This window comes from Engystomops pustulosus, chromosome 1 (genome assembly GCF_040894005.1).
Source record: "Engystomops pustulosus chromosome 1, aEngPut4.maternal, whole genome shotgun sequence".
In the NCBI taxonomy this organism is placed as follows: Eukaryota; Metazoa; Chordata; class Amphibia; order Anura; family Leptodactylidae; genus Engystomops; species Engystomops pustulosus.
Genome location: NC_092411.1, coordinates 120,032,965 through 120,049,385, shown reverse-complemented (window position 1 = coordinate 120,049,385; position 16,421 = coordinate 120,032,965). Strand labels below are relative to the sequence as shown.

General features: G+C 41.4%; 1 protein-coding gene across 1 annotated transcript in view; it reads right to left on the bottom strand.

Annotated features, from left to right (window-relative positions):
• The window catches only part of SMARCA2 (SWI/SNF related BAF chromatin remodeling complex subunit ATPase 2), a 123,995-nt gene that overhangs the window by 9,223 nt on the left and 98,351 nt on the right, over positions 1-16,421 (bottom strand). The window contains 2 exon segments of the mRNA XM_072151623.1: positions 679-784; positions 5,696-5,916. Coding sequence (XP_072007724.1) covers positions 679-784; positions 5,696-5,916 — 327 coding nt within the window.

Here is a 16,421-nt window from a genome sequence, read left to right as displayed (position 1 = left end):
CACAAAAGGTAGAATTAAACAGTCACATCCCCAATAATCTCATATTTACGACTACCCAATGGATAATCAATGTAAAAGAATTGGATTAAGTCTTTAAAATGTCAGTCATGCTGCTTGGGGTTGCGTACTCGCCAAAAAGTAATTGTTAGGCCTCATGCATACTACCGTATGGGGGGGGCCTGTGATCCGACTGCACAATTTGTGGCCAGATCACAGTCCCCATAGAGGTATATGGGATGAGCACACAGCATCTCACCGCACTGTGAACTAGCTGGACGGCCTCTCGGCTTTCTATGGATAGGGGTGAGGAGCACTTCCCTCTCCATTCTACACCTGGCCGTGAACACATTCATGAGGCCTAAGGTTTCCAGAGGTATGATTACTTATACATACTTTCACATACTTATAGTTCCTTATATATACTTTCACATGTATGACATAATGTCTACCAATCAACTGGTAACCTTACGGTAAGCCCTGTCCCCAGCTGGAAAGCAATGTCCTGATCCCACCTCCACAATTGGCTAGCAATTATTTCCATCACTTAACAGGTTGATGGAGCAGTCTTTATTACCATAATGCGAAGCTTAGAAGTTATATGAGTGTTATTTGTTTGGATATATATGTCAATGGTCATAATCATATGTGTAAAAAGTAGAGACAAACACATTGATATACCTTTATCTTTTTAAAGTCAACTGGTTTGCGGATTAGTTCATAATATTCTGGTAACTCTTTTCTAGAAGGGAGTTGTATGAAGACTTCACTTAGCTGCCGGCCATTGCTGCACGAAAAAAAACAAAACAAAACATTTAAATGTAATAGTATCCATTAAAATGAACCACATATATCCAATGTGCAGTGCAAACACCATAAAACAAAAACTAGCCAACTTTGTAAAATACCATATTTAATGCTACTTTTATTAGTATGAATTCTTGTTTTACCAAGTGACAATCTCAACACATAGATCCTGAAAAGGAAATGTTATTTGCACAGGGTGCCACCTAGTGGCCAGGGAGATGAAGTCACACTACATAATCCTTTATTGTTTGATATAGAACAATAACTGGCATAAATGGAATGGACATTTATTTGGCTTCATAAACCAGCAGCATATTATACACAATAAAGCACACATATAAATTCTCACGCACAAATCGACATATCTGATTAATATAATGCTTCCCCCGTCTGTATCTACGTATAAAAGTAACTGTGTGTATGACTATTCATTGTTTTCCCCAGGAATGATTAAAAGATACAGAAAATATGCCCTGGCTAGTAAAGTATTCAATATCTGCACAATATTGTCCACTTTGTAAGCAATTAATAAAATGCTTGATGTGGTGACAGCGCACGCGTTATTCATGCACTACGGTTTCCAGGCAACAAGAGATGCCTGCCGCAGAGAGGGGAGACTGCAACAATGGCTGCGCGTGCCTACACAATGAATACACAGTAGATGACGGAGCTGAAAAAGCTTTGTGTTGGGCACGCGCTTCATATTTGTTGACAAACGTGCCTTAATCTTATGAGCTTGCACTGGCACATTTTATGAAAAATTATAGGGAACAGCAGATATAGTGAGATGTACAGAAACCCGACTACAATGGCCATTAGGCTTGACCAATAAGGTAATAAGGTCACTTTAAGACCACAATTCTGCAAAATAATGTGCAACCATGGGAAATGAGAACATAAATTCAGAAATGCTAACAATAATCAGAAAGCTACAATCATTATTCATAGTAAAGGGCATCTGATAGGGTCAAAATGCCTACCAAACCAAACACAGTGCCATGTAGGGTATCTTTATAGGATCATGAATAAACCTGTTCTTGCCCCAAAAGGAGCTGATCAGTGTCACCCATCCAGAAGAGCAATAGCACTTGCAGGTTTTGGCCCATCCCATGGGCCCAGCCCATGCACTTTGTGTTTAAAGCTGGCCACCAAGTGGGAGCTACCACCTCCACTGCTCCCACCAAAATGCAGCTTGGGTTCACCAAGTTATTTTAGCAGGGATAAGTAGAGAAGCATCTGCTGGTAAACTCTGCTGCTACTTCTTTTGAACATAATGGGCACATTGGCATAAAAAGAAGATCAGTTGGAAAAGTCTTGAATTATTGTTTTTGGTACGTGTAGTTTTAACCCTTTCCCTTGTCTGCGTTTCTGGAAATTTTACTACATTATTGGCCAGAGCAATTTTCACAATTTTGATGTGTACAAATAAAACCAAAAATTACAGCAGAAAGAATCCCAACAAACCATATATTTTCTAAAAGCAAAAACCTGCCCCATTTACATCAATGCACCAAGGAGTTTATAGACATATGCACCTTCATGCAATTTTGATTCAAAGTGATAAGATTTAAAAAATAAAAAAATGCCTATGGACTCTGATGCAAAAAATGTGCCCCAAACTGAAAATAATTTGCTTCACAGCTATACAGCCCTGCCCAGCCTGCCCCCAGTAGTATACAGCCCTGCCCAGCCTGCCCCCAGTAGTATACAGCCCTGCCCAGCCTGCCCCCAGTAGTATACAGCCCTGCCCAGCCTGCCCCCAGTAGTATACAGCCTTGCCCAGCCTACCCCCAGTAGTATACAGCCCTGCCCAGCCTGCCCCCAGTAGTATACAGCCCTGCCCAGCCTGCCCCCAGTAGTATACAGCCCTGCCCAGCCTGCCCCCAGTGGTATACAGCACAGCCCAGCCTGCCCCCAGTAGTATACAGCGCTGCCCAGCCTGCCCCCAGTAGTATACAGCGCTGCCCAGCCTGCCCCCAGTAGTATACAGCGCTGCCCAGCCTGCCCCCAGTAGTATACAGCGCTGCCCAGCCTGCCCCCAGTAGTATACAGCACTGCCCAGCCTGCCCCCAGTAGTATACAGCGCTGCCCAGCCTGCCCCCAGTAGTATACAGCACTGCCCAGCCTGCCCCCATTAGTATACAGCACTGCCCAGCCTGCCCCCAGTAGTATACAGCCCAGCATAGCATTAAAAAAAATAATAAACTTATATACTCACCCTCCGGTGGCCACGATATGTAGCGCTACTCCCCAGATGTCCGCGCAGGTCCTCTTCTGGCTTCTGTGCCTGTCCTCTGTACATCACGCTGTCATTGCTCTCTCCCGGGCGGAGCCTAGTATGACGTCAGCAGCGGCGCCCGGGAGAGAGCAATGGCGGCGCCCAGCGCAATGTACAAAAGACGGAAGACGGACGCAGAAGCCAGAAGAGGACCTGCGCTGACATCAGGGGAGCAGCGCTGCAGATCGGGGCCACCGGAGGGTGAGTATATAAGTTTATTATTTTTTAAGTGACGTGTATAAGCCGAGGGGACGTTTTTCAGCACATTTTTTGTGCTGAAAAACTCGGCTTATACACGGGTATTTACAGTATATGTGTAAAAAGCTCCTGTCCTGTCAAAAATATTTTTAAAAATAATAAAGCACGGCCTATCATGTAAAAATACAGGCGGTCCTCTACTTAAGAACACCCGACTTACAGATGACCCTAGTTACAAACAGACATCTGGATGTTGGTAATTTACTGTACTTTAGCCTTAGGCTACAATAAACAGCTATAACAGTTATCAAAGGTGTAATTAATCTGCAATTAAGCTTTATTGTTAATCCTGGTTCTCATGACTACCCTACATTTTTAAAATCCAATTGTCACAGAGACCAAAATAATTCTGGATGGGGTTACTATTGTGAACTATACAGTTCTGACTTGCATACAAATTCAACTTAAGAACAAACCTACAGACCCTATCTTTTACGTAACTGCCTGTATATAATTTTATAATTGATACACAAAACTACCTTCATGCAACACTACAACAAACTGAGAAAATAGAAACATTACAGGAAGTCCCTGGGCTTAATTGCAGACACATTTGATAACTGATAAAGCTGTTTATTGTAGCCTAGAACAGTGGTGGCGAACCTTTGGCACGGGTGCCAGAGACGGCACTCAGAGCCCTTTCTGTGGGCACCCGGGCCATCGCCCCAGCACACCAGACAGGATTCAAAGAATCTCCCTGCAGTTCCAAGCAACTTAAAAGATGCGGCTTTCAGTCATATATTTAAATGATACTTACTTCGCTACTTGGGACTGTAGGAAGAGTGAGAATGAGTAGACAAGGCCGAATTATCTTTGGAAGACCTTCTGCTGGCCCCAAAATTCTGTGTACAGAGGGACACTGACAAGAAGCTAAAATGATGCAAATTTTCCATCTTATTCCCAGGAGGCCAATGTGATCGAACGTTGTTGAAGGAGAGGGAGCAATAAGTTACTGCTTTAATTTTTGGTTGGCACCTCGCAGTAAATAAGGGGGGTTTTGGGTTGCAGTTTGGGCACTCGGCCGCTGAAAGGTTCGCCATCACTGGCCTAGGACTTAGGCTGCATTCACACGACTGGTGCCCGCCGTACCGTAGCACGGCGGGCACACGGCAGCGTGTGGGGAGAGGAGGAGGGGGGGGGGGGTGGGGCGCTGCTCACCCCCGCCCCTCTCCATAGGGATATATGGCGCATGGCGCCGTATGCCCTGAAAAAATAGGACATATCTTATTTTTTCACGGGGCACGGAGTAGTACGGTGCCGCACCGTACCACTCCCGTAGGGCGCCGCACGCCCATTGCCGTCTTATGGGGGACGTGTCGGCCGTATATACGTCGGCCGTATATACGTCCCCCTTGCGGTCGTGTGAATGCAGCCTTAAGTACAGTAAATGACCAACATCCAGAGGCCCGTTTGTAATTGCCTGTAGATGAAAATTCAAAAATTGCTCTATTCATCATTGGTTTTGCTGGGCTTTTTTTGGCATAATAAAGGCTCAAAGTAGTTGCATTGAGGTATTTTGAGATTTTTCACTGCTAAAAAGTTAGCCTCTTCATTAATCTGGTTTAGGGCTCATTCACAATAGACGGCAATGGTGGCGGTATGGTGCCACACGTGTGGCACCATTCCATGCCGCATACTGGAAAAAAGTTTTCCCTAGTGTGCGGCCGTGCGCCGCTGTTTTTTATGGAGAGGTCACGTCCTCCTCCTCTCCAGCACACGGAAATACGCCCGCACAGCACCCTTAAACATAGAACTGCTGCTGGTGCCACACAGTGCAAAGCCATATCCATGACTTGAGACTTTCGCACAAAGTCTCAGTCACTCCAGTTCCCTGTTGGTTTATGTGCTGGGACTTTTTATGCATTTTGAATCCTGTTTTGGAACTTTTTGAAAAACAAAATCCCAGACAGAAAGTCAACCATAGGAACATTTATTAAATGTCAAAGCCAATCTAATAAATATCAAAGGGCCGCAGAGCTCCAAAAACAGACATAGAACTGTCCAAAAGAGCATGTCTAATGATAAATAACCCCCATATTTGGAAATTGGATCCGCAAATTGCATTCTCAACTATGCCTTTACACTGCATGCATCTGTGGTTCTATATAGCACACCAAAAGCCACTTTATAGTTGAAGATTGCACTAGGATTTTTAGTGCCCTACATGTTGCTGCCAGTCCTATCACAATCATATATACACTTTTTTCTCTTAAAACTTTTTTCACTAGATTCAAGAAATTGGACACAAATTGTTTTAGCCTGACAGGGTATTCAATAATAATAACTCAAAAACATAAAATGCTCTTCACAGCATCACAATGCTAGGGCTATTAACTGTAAAGTTATTTTGCTTACCTGTCCTTGTAATTTATAACCGTGTCAACGATAACATTCATCTGTTTGGTTAACCGAGGTGGATTTGGAGACAACTTTTCAGCTGGAGGTCTTCCTCTTCTTTTTTTCTCTCGTTTTTCCCCATCATCTTTTAGAACATCTTTGTCCACATTTCTTCGCCGTTTGCGCTTTTTCAGTCGAACTTCCTCTTCCATTTCCTCCAAATTTCCGTCCTCGATAGCCTGGTTACAGAGACACACGTTATTAGAACTGAACCTACAGAATAAAATATTTTTATTTCCAGATTCAACGTCGTATATAGTTTTTAAGAGACATATACTAGGGGTGAGAGGATAGGGCTCAGATCGCTCAGTCCACATTATTTTATTTTTAACATTGTACCCAATGATTATAACAATTATTTGAGTATTAATGCTTTAATATACGTATTATATATATTTTTAAACCCTATCCCAACTAAAACTGAAAGACAGTGGTGTTACCATTTCCCCTCCAAAGTAGCAGGTGTTCCCACACTCGGAACCTGTAGGAGCTATCCAAAGTTTAGTTGTTTTGACAAGGTCAACATGAACATCCAATTATTTATTTATTCCAACATGTTACAAGGTGGATTAACGTTCTAAAAAAAAGACACATGAGCATTACAGGCGTTTATCATGGAAGATACTTCCAGGCCTGTAAAAAGAGCCTGCAACTCCTCTCTAAGGAAAGAGAACCTTTCACTACCTCCATCCTCCCCCTCTGAATCTGGCTCCGTTGGATCTTCACCATTCCCCAACATTCATTGGCGTTTGCCTTATTACCATTCTGTCAGCTCCAGCCATGGACTCGCCACCTGACAGACTGCTTTATTAGCATAATGGAAATGGTGGTCACGGAGGTGCAGGTTTTCTGTACACCATCCCAGAGAAGAATACACTGAAAACTAAAGTGCTCTGTCAGTGAAAAAAGTTCTCAAATGCTATTTCCACATTGTGAACAAACTTCTCAAGATTTTGTAGTAGAGATAGCACATTTCTCATAGTTTTGAATTTTGTCACAGATTTTCCAGAGCCGAGTCTCAGTTAATTCCTGGCAAAATCTACATTTATGGAACCATTATTTTATTGGTATTTTAACTTCTTTGTAGTGGGGTTTGAGGACAAGAACTAAATAAATGTTGGGCCTTATTTGATTCTCCATTATACAAACCATTTCAGACCTTTTTGTAAGAACAGTGGGTGTGTGGGGTGTTATAAGTTGAGGGCCTGTCTCCACACAACCTCAAAGTGCTGACAGTATTCAAATGTATAGGGTCAACAACCTCTGACACGGTAGCACCAAAATGTTGAATATAATCAACTTTCAGGAGGGACAAGAGGGACGAACTACAACAAAGTTGTAAGAAAATAGAACTCTTAATCATCTGCATTCATCAGGTAAGCAACTGTCCAGAAAGGTTAAAGAAGCTCTATAAAAAACAAGTCAATTAAATCCATTTAGCTCAATCCAATCCTATTAATGGTTCCAGTTTTCTCTGTATTTATTGAAACAGCATAATTAACATAAGGAAACAATTAAGATCATGAGAAACAACACAGAATGCCAAGAGTAAACGAAACCTACGCAGCAGAACAACAATACGCTCACAACCACTGTTGATGCCTAACTTTGGAAGACGTTCACATGCCATCTCATAAAAGTGAACACTACATGTAGACAGTTCTATACAGAGAGATCTGTATGTACACACTGCATTCATTGCGCACAGCAAGCACAGATATCTACAAGTTGTAAAGAACAGCCAGAACACATCTGTAAGAGCATTATGTAGATACACACTTGTTATGCATTTGAATGTTGTTGTCAGCATAGAAATGTTTATTCGTCTTTTGACAGCAGCTGAATAGAAATCTAATCAAATGGCAATTACCTTCACTTTCCCCAGTATCAAACATGGGTAATATTTACTAGCAGCACAAATAAACACGCGCACATCATTACAATCCTCATCCACAATTCTGGCTGTTTGGGAAAAAATGAGAATAATAAAGAGGAGAAAAAAATCCTTCAACCTAACATGTACGAATGCCAAAGGGATTTGCACACCCGTTTCATATGGATCCTTACAAAATATAAGCCCACCGAAAAAATCTGAGCAGTAAAATCCTAAGGGACAGCTCCAGACTAGGCCTTAATAATCAAAAGTCAATTTCCATCATGCTTGTAGCGTTCAGACACAATCACCATGAAGGACGCTGAAAAACCTGGCGATTTACAGGAACAAAAAAAGGAAAATGAATCAGATACTGAAAACCACACTGGCATTAATATTTATGGGAGGAAAACAGCAGTACCCATCATACCGCAGCTAGCAAACAATTAGGAGGCAGCCTATCTAGCGTGCACTATGTCCGACAGCTTTACATTCAGCCTAAAATGCAGCATTCAAGGCAGTCAACAGTTAATGCTATCGCTTTCTTTAAGCACTCAGATGAAGAGAAAACACACAGCACAGCAGCTCTACACACCTACACACGCCTGTTATATAAGTTCTACTGCATCTTCCAGACGACAAGGAAAAGGATATTTACCTTACCACTATCAGCAGGCCGGCTATCGGAAATCACTGTTAGTGGGGACAAAATTAACAAGCCAGCAAAGCAGCGAGCTGCTAGTCTCTTCATCAGCTGATCAGGAGGGAAAAAAAAAAAAAAAAAAAAAGAGGCAGCCAGGGAAAGGCTATGTTTTCATATACAAGTAATTTTATTTTACCGAATATGTGAGACTGGATTGTGACTCTCAAATCTGCTGTTTCATTCTACCTAGCACAAGGCCTTAAGCCTCCGGCTCACAGTAGTGCTTTAGTATTGACAAGTGCACATCTTATTTACTCTTATTATTCCAGGCACAAGCAGGAGATTATCATCCAGGGTGATTGTTCCTTCACTCTATTCATTATGTGGACAAAATGGAAGGTGAACCAGACGTTAAGCAGGATTCGAAACAGATTTTGCCAAATACTTTCTAAAACGATGAGTTTAAAAAAAAAAAAAAAAAAAAAAAAAAAAAAATCTAAATTGAATTTTTTATGTGTACCAATTAACAATATTCTAAGCTACTAATAATAATAATAATAATAATATATATAATTTTTTTATTGAAAAATATATATATATATATATATATATATATATATATAATATTGATCAATTGTGGCAGATTTGGCGGTCATACAGTTAAACAATTACCACTGGTGTACCTAGGCTAATGTTATGTGTTATGGGGGAGGGGGTAACACTACAAAGCCAGGTGTTGATCGCAGTCATCTAACCCTTACTATCTACATTCTTGATGAGGGAACAATAAGCCATAGAGAGATGATCTCCTTTACTATCCTTTACATTAACATGCATGCTTTCATTGTACCCTAAAGGGAAAATGGAGACGGCCCCGCTGTGTGAGAAAGATCATTTATGTATGCAATACAGACAAGTGGACTCTGAAATCCAACTTACTATACAAGGCTAGACTTTCAGTGATTAGGGGTGCCATGAAACAAAACAGAGGGAGAACAGAGAATGCCCATCCAAATCTTCAGCACGGCAATTGTAAATCACAAAGACAAATCCCACATTTGTGATTGGTGACGCGCAGCAGCGAGACCTTATTCCAGCACAGTGACGCCTCTCCTGCTCATCGGCTTCTCCATTTAGTGAGGTGAATGAAAAGGGAGGCACAGGGAGTGAACGGGAAAAAAAGCTTAACCCCTGGCAGCCTGGCATCAGCTTACAGTCTTATGCTGAATCATCTCTACAAAGAGCCAGATCAATCTTACAACATATACTACATCACATGTGGCAGCAGGACAGTTCGCAGCAGGGGAATTCAAAGGTCCATATCATGGAGCCCCTGCGAGTAGATTTTCCACGAGAGACGCAAGACTTTTTCCATTACAAAACAACGTTCACAGAACGTGAACTGATCAGACACAGCCAGTTATGGTGGTATCCGCTTTAAACAAAGCTTTGTTTCCACCCAAACACAAGGTAACCCTTTCACAGGCATCTGGACAACTCCTGCCAATCTATGTTCAGGTACATTGCATGATGTGTACACACACCTTTACAGGCTGTATAAAACATACAAACTAGACTGCAGGTCATAATATCCTAATACAACATGTAATCCCTGCCCAATGCACGCATATAAGACAAGGTGGTGTTACCATAGCAACACAAAATATGCAGCCAATAGGTGAAAACGTAAAATATTAGCCAGGGTATAGTCCAGTTTAGTAAGGGTTTTTTTTTGCCTGTTAAGGAACACCTTTTAGTATTTTCATACAATCATAATATGGATTGTATTATGGTCACAAATTGCACATTCTTTCCCATCACATCAGATGGCTGACTGGTCCAGTCAAAACATGTGGTTTTAGCAGACATTCATCTAGTGTCTATGACCACCCTTAACCCCTTAAGGACGCAGGGTTTTTTTTTGCTCATTTCTCTCTCTCCACCTTCAAAAATGCATAACTTTTTCACGTACCATGCTGTGTGAGGGCTTATTTTGTGCGTAACACATTTTACTTTCCCATGATGTTATTTATTATTCCATGCCATGTACTGGGAAGCTGTGTGCCTCACGTTCTTGTGGGCTCAGTTTTTACGACTTTCACTCTGCACTCCAAATAACACTTCTACTTTATTCTTTGGTTCGGTACGATCGCGGGGATACCAAATTTATACAGGTTTTATTGCGTTTTAATACATTCAAAAATTAAACAAATGTGTACGAAAAAGAAAGTTTTTTCCATGTTCTGACGCTAATAACTTTTTCATATTTTGGTGCATGTGTGATGTGTCATTTTTTTTGCGAAATGAGCCGACGGTTTCATTGCTACCATTTTGAGGTCTGTACGACATTTTGATCACTTTTCATTACATTTTTTATGTCATGTAAAAAGGTGTAAAAGTCGCATTTCGGACATTTGGGCACCATTTCCCGTTTCAGAGGTCACCGCCGGTTATAACCAGTTTTATATTTTGATAGATTGGGCATTTTGGGAGGCGGTGATACCTAAGGTGTTGGTTTTTATTTTAATGTTTATTATATTTTATATCAGTTCTATTGAAAGGGGGGTGATTTGAATTTTTTATATTTTATTAATTTTTTACATTTTTAAACTTTTTTTTTTTTTCCACAATTTCTTAGACCCTCTAGGGTACATTAACCCAAGATGGTCAGATTGTTTCTACCATACACTGCAATACAAAAATACAAATGTATTTTGCTATAGCAATTCTATAATGACAACCTGGGGATCTTTTCACAGCAATGGATGTCTGCTGCCAGACACCATGACATAATAGTAAGTTATATGTCTGGGAAACAGTTTAAATCTGGGAAGCATTTTAAAAGTACACCCCACTAAAAGTAACCTCACAGAAGAATAACACCACAGCAAATACATCATCTCTGTGGAGGGGCAGCTCCAGCCTGTATTTCCTCATGTATTCTTCCTCTCCTCCACACTATACCCATCTCTCCCCTGCCTGCTCAATGCACATGCACAGGAAGTGGGGAGGGGGAAGAAGCTGCATGAGTTTGGATGAGAGTAGAATGACACAGGCACACACATGCTGCTGGAAGGGAGCCAGGTAATGAGAAATAAACTATTATAAACTACTGAAATAAGAATTCAGAATGCTGACAAACTAATTTTTAAAGTCAGAATAACTTAGGCTATTGAAACCTGTCACCAGCTAAAAATGACATTTATTCTGGAAAGATAAGCAATCGCCAGAGAAGTCTGACAGTGTCTATCTTCTAATTTAGTACAGCATTGCGCAGTCAAGCCGAATGTGCATTTTTAGAAGTGAGATCAATTGTCTGACCAATGGCAATACATCAGTGCAAAACTTCTTAAGACCACTCCAGCAAAATGGTAACCAAAATAGTATTCATGAGCAGTCAGGAAACAGGTAACTGGTAAGTTTCTTTAACGCATAAAATTTTCTTTTGATTACGGTTTATATTTTGTAAGTATTGTAGCCAATGTTTTTCTGTTATCAGGCTACCAGAACTGGGCTGCACTCCCATTCTTTGAAGATTGTCAAACAAGCAACAAATGGCAAGAGTCAAAATTAATAACGTTCGTATACAGTATAACAAGTTGCTCTATGTCAGAATATTTACAGGACAGTCTGTGTCTCATATGCCACCAACAAATTAAGATTATAAACGTTTCCACTTTTGATGTGGAAATGTCTAAGAAATAACTCTATGGATTAACGCCACTACAAGTGGCTTAAAGGAAACCTACCATAAGGTGTTCCTGATGGTAGATTCCCGCCTGGTAATCATTTTGCGCTAAATAAAAATGCACACAACCTTATGGTATTTTCTGTTCTGTATATTGGGCTGTATTCTGGCTGTAAATACGGGACTTATTGCAACAGAATGGCAACGTATTGCACCCTATCCGTATAAAATACAATGGGCTGGTAAATGATGAATGGCTGACTATTGGCTGGCATGTATTTAGCCCCTATTTTATACATTCCCATTGACATGGGAAAAAGGTGGAAAATAGGACATGCTCTATATTTTTATATTGCTTGCCTACATTATGGTAGACAATACGACCATGTGAATGGATGGCCGTATTGCCCATTGAAAAGCATGGGGCCGTTTTTATGGTCATGTGCATGGGGCCTAACATTTTTAATGTAAATTAACTTCAGAGGCCACTGTGGCAGGTCCCCGCAGGGTAAGCAAGTAGTGATCTGAAGTTATCGCGCATGTGTGGGCATGGGCTGGAGAGCTGAAGACTACTTAGAGGACATGAAGGGAGGCTCTGCCAGGCTGCCCCATGCACCAGTAGCCTCTGAAGTTAAATGACATAAAATAGTGTTATTTTTAATTTGGTTAGACAGGGCAAAAACATTAGATAAAGACAGGGTAAGGCTTAGAACAAAAGCAGGAATCTACCATCAGGAATAGAATACTTGTGGTTTCCTGATGGTAGGTTTCCTTTAAAGAGGACCGGTCACTAAGTAAACAGCTCCTAGTGCTACCCCAGATGTAGAAGTGTTAAACTGCTAGCTTTATAGGAACCTTCAGCACATAGCGCTATGATTCAAGAAGGTGCGGTCCGAGGCGCTCCCCTCATCTCAGATTCCCCCCTAGACCGCCCCTCCTACATCATAGGTCACGGTGACTGCCAGGCTTCAAATGGCAGTCACCTCCTCCTCTTGAATAATCCAGCCCTCTGTAAGCTCGGTCCCGCATTCACCACTCTATGTACTGCAGTGTTTGCTAGCTTTATCGGCCTATATTTACAATCAATGGTAGGTTGTGGAGCTGCCATCTCATGAACAGATAGGATTCAAGCTTCACAACGCTGAACGAATTAATCTTACATTTCCAAAATTCTTCGATAAGAGTTCACCTAAGAGACACTTAATGGCTAAATAATAATGGGACAAACTCAACCTACAGCATAATGTTAAACATTTCAGATATTATATCAACCTCTAAAACAGGGGTCCCCAAACTTTTTACATAGGGGTCCGTTCACTGTCCCCCTCAGACTGTTGGGGGTATTCCATAGGCTGCCCCCACCATTAATTATTTCATATGCTGCCCCCCCCCACCATTAACCAGTTCGCGACCGCCCGCCGTGTATTCACGGCGACGGTTGGGTCATGCTGCATGGAGAGGGCTCACGGGCTAAGCCCTCTCCATAGCCGGTAAGTCTTTGCTGCATATTGCAGCAAAGGCTTACAGGTAAAACAGCGATGGCTGCTGGCAAAGCTGCCGGCAGCCTCAAAAAGATAGCGGCGCATGGGCGCCGCCATCTTACCTGGGATCGCCGCTCCCCGTGACGTCATCGGGGGGCGGTGATCCGTCTCCATGGTAGCCTCATTGTAATGAATGAGGAGGAAAATCCCCATATACTGCCATATTGTAGTATGGCAGTATATGATAGGATCGATCAGATAACCTAGGGTTAAAGTACCATAGGGAGTCTGAAAAATAGTAAAAATAAAAAAAGTTTTAAAAAAAATTATAATAAAAAAATCTAAAATTTCAAATCACCCCCCTTTCCCTAGAACTGACATAAATATAAATAAACAGTAAAAATCATAAACACATCAGGTATCGAAGTGTCCGAAAATGCCCGATCAAAATATGATAACGGTTTTTCAATGCGTTTAACCCCGTAACGGAAAATAGCGCCCAAAGTCGAAAATGGCACTTTTTTGCCATTTTGAAAATATTATCAAATTTTGCAAAAAATTACACCACCCACAGCTCCTAACACCAAAGTATAAAAAAGTTATTAGCGCCAGAAGTTGGCAAAATCAAAAAAATAATTTTTGTACAGGAGGTTTTCATTTTTGTAAATGTATGAAAACATTATAAAACCTATACAAATTTGGTATCCCCTTAATCTTAGCGACCCAAAGAATAAAGTAGACTTGTCATTTGGGGCGCTCAGTGAAAGACGTAATATCCAAGCCCACAAGAAAATGGCGCAAATGCGTTTTTTCACCATTTTCACTGCATTAGGAATTTTTTTCCCGCTTCCGAGTACATGGCATGGAATATTTAATACCATCACTATGAAGTGCAATTTGTTACGCAGAAAACAAGCCATCACACAGCTCTTTACGTGTAAAAATAAAAAAGTTATAGATTTTTTAAGGTGGGGAGTGAAAAATGGACATGAAAAAAAAAAACAGGAAAGGGCCCGGTCCTTAACCGGTTAATTATTTCCTATGCTGCCCCCCACCATAAATTATTTCCTATGCTGCCCCTCATAATTAATTATTTCCTATGCTGCCCCTCATAATTAATTATTTCCTATGCTGCCCCTCATAACTAATTATTTATTTCCTATGTTGCCCCTCATAACTAATTATTTATTTCCTATGTTGCCCCTCATAACTAATTATTTATTTCCTATGTTGCCCCTCATAACTAATTATTTATTTCCTATGTTGCCCCTCATAACTAATTATTTATTTCCTATATTGCCCCTCATAATTAATTATTTCTTATGCTGCCCCCCAACATTATTTCCTATGCTTCCCCCAAACAGTAATTATTTAGTATGCTGCCCCTCATAATTAATTATTCCCTATGCTGCCCCTCATAATTAATTATCCCCCCCCCATTAATTATTTTCTATAATGGTCCCATAATTAATGATCTCATATATCGGGCCTCCGGCCGACACAATCTTTTTACTGTTGTTTAAAAAAAACAAAAAAAAAAACTGTACTCACCTTTGGCTCCCGCGTCTTCTTTCTTCTGGCGGCTGCCAGACAGGAAGGGTTGCGCGGCCGCATGATGACATCATCATGTGGACGCACATCCTGGTTCAAGGAGTGATGTGCGCCGGGATTGTCTTCTGGCCACATGGCTCCACCTGCAGTAATAGTGCTCGAGCGGCCGCATTGCGCACTGTACAGTGACGGGCAGGAGCTTCCTGTCCGGAAGGACGGAGGCCCCTGCCCGACTGCGGCCTTATCATTGACACTATTGGAGCCGCGGGCCATCGTTTGGGGACCCCTCCTCTAAAACATAAGTGGTAGATTATACTATGGAAAACCCTGGAAAATCCTCAATGACATGATGGCTAGAAAAGAACATGGCAGCCAGTTGTGCAAAGCGTGTGAGGTGGTACCTGGTGGTGAGCATGCAGTTCACCAAGGACACAGCACTGGCCAGTAAGAATGAGAAAGTGTGCTCAGTTTGAGATGTGATCAAGGCTGACAGGAATACTGATGGTGTAAATCCAGTAGACCGCATGTTATTGTATTTCTCTTAAAAGAAACCTACCAGTTAGAATGGCAGGGGCAAGCAGTAAGTACCGAGCACCAGCTCAGGGTGAGCTGGTGCCGGTACTTACTTTTGTTAGTGTTATTAACCGCTGTATCGCGGTTTTGACACTTTTTAAACTTTAGAGCAGAAGAGGCTTCACGCCTACATAGGAAATGCCGGAGATGTTGCGCGCAGTGCCAAAGCCTCTTCTGCTCTAAAGTTTAAAAAGTGTTAAAACCGCGATACAGCTGTTAATAACACTAACGAAAGTACCGGCACCAGCTCACCCTGAGCTGGTGCTCTGTACTTACTGCTTACCCCTGCCATTCTAACTGGTAGGTTTCCTTTAATGCAACTCAACATCTGAAAGGAGTCCCTGCATAAAATTGCTGACAAGGTTCCCTTCGACTCCTTGACACAGAAGATATCAGTGGGCAATCCTGACTTCTGGCACTCTGACCAAATACACTTTGTAGCATTGTGGTAAAAGTCATATACCAGCAGGCGGTGTATTCCAAGCCATTGGCCAAACCTAGATTTGTCCATATTGCTGGAAGGTGTTACATTGCTACAAAAAGCATGCTTCTATAGGTTATGGTACAAGATAAAGGATGGTCATACACATAATACTGGCCAAAGAGTATGTTATGAGAGGTGAAGACGACCAAACATAGATAGCTTTAGACAGGAGAAGCAGTAAATCTAGGTTACCACCATAGGAACAGATTGCTGATATCTGGAGAAAATTATCAACGATCTCCTGCACTAGTGATACTTGTCAAAACATCATTTATCATCAGGTCATAGTCTGGGATTTCACAAACTATACCAGGTGCAGTGAGTAAAACTTTCTGTTACTACAAGGATTTCAAACATCAAACCTGTATTGTATACTAACCAATTGTAACAA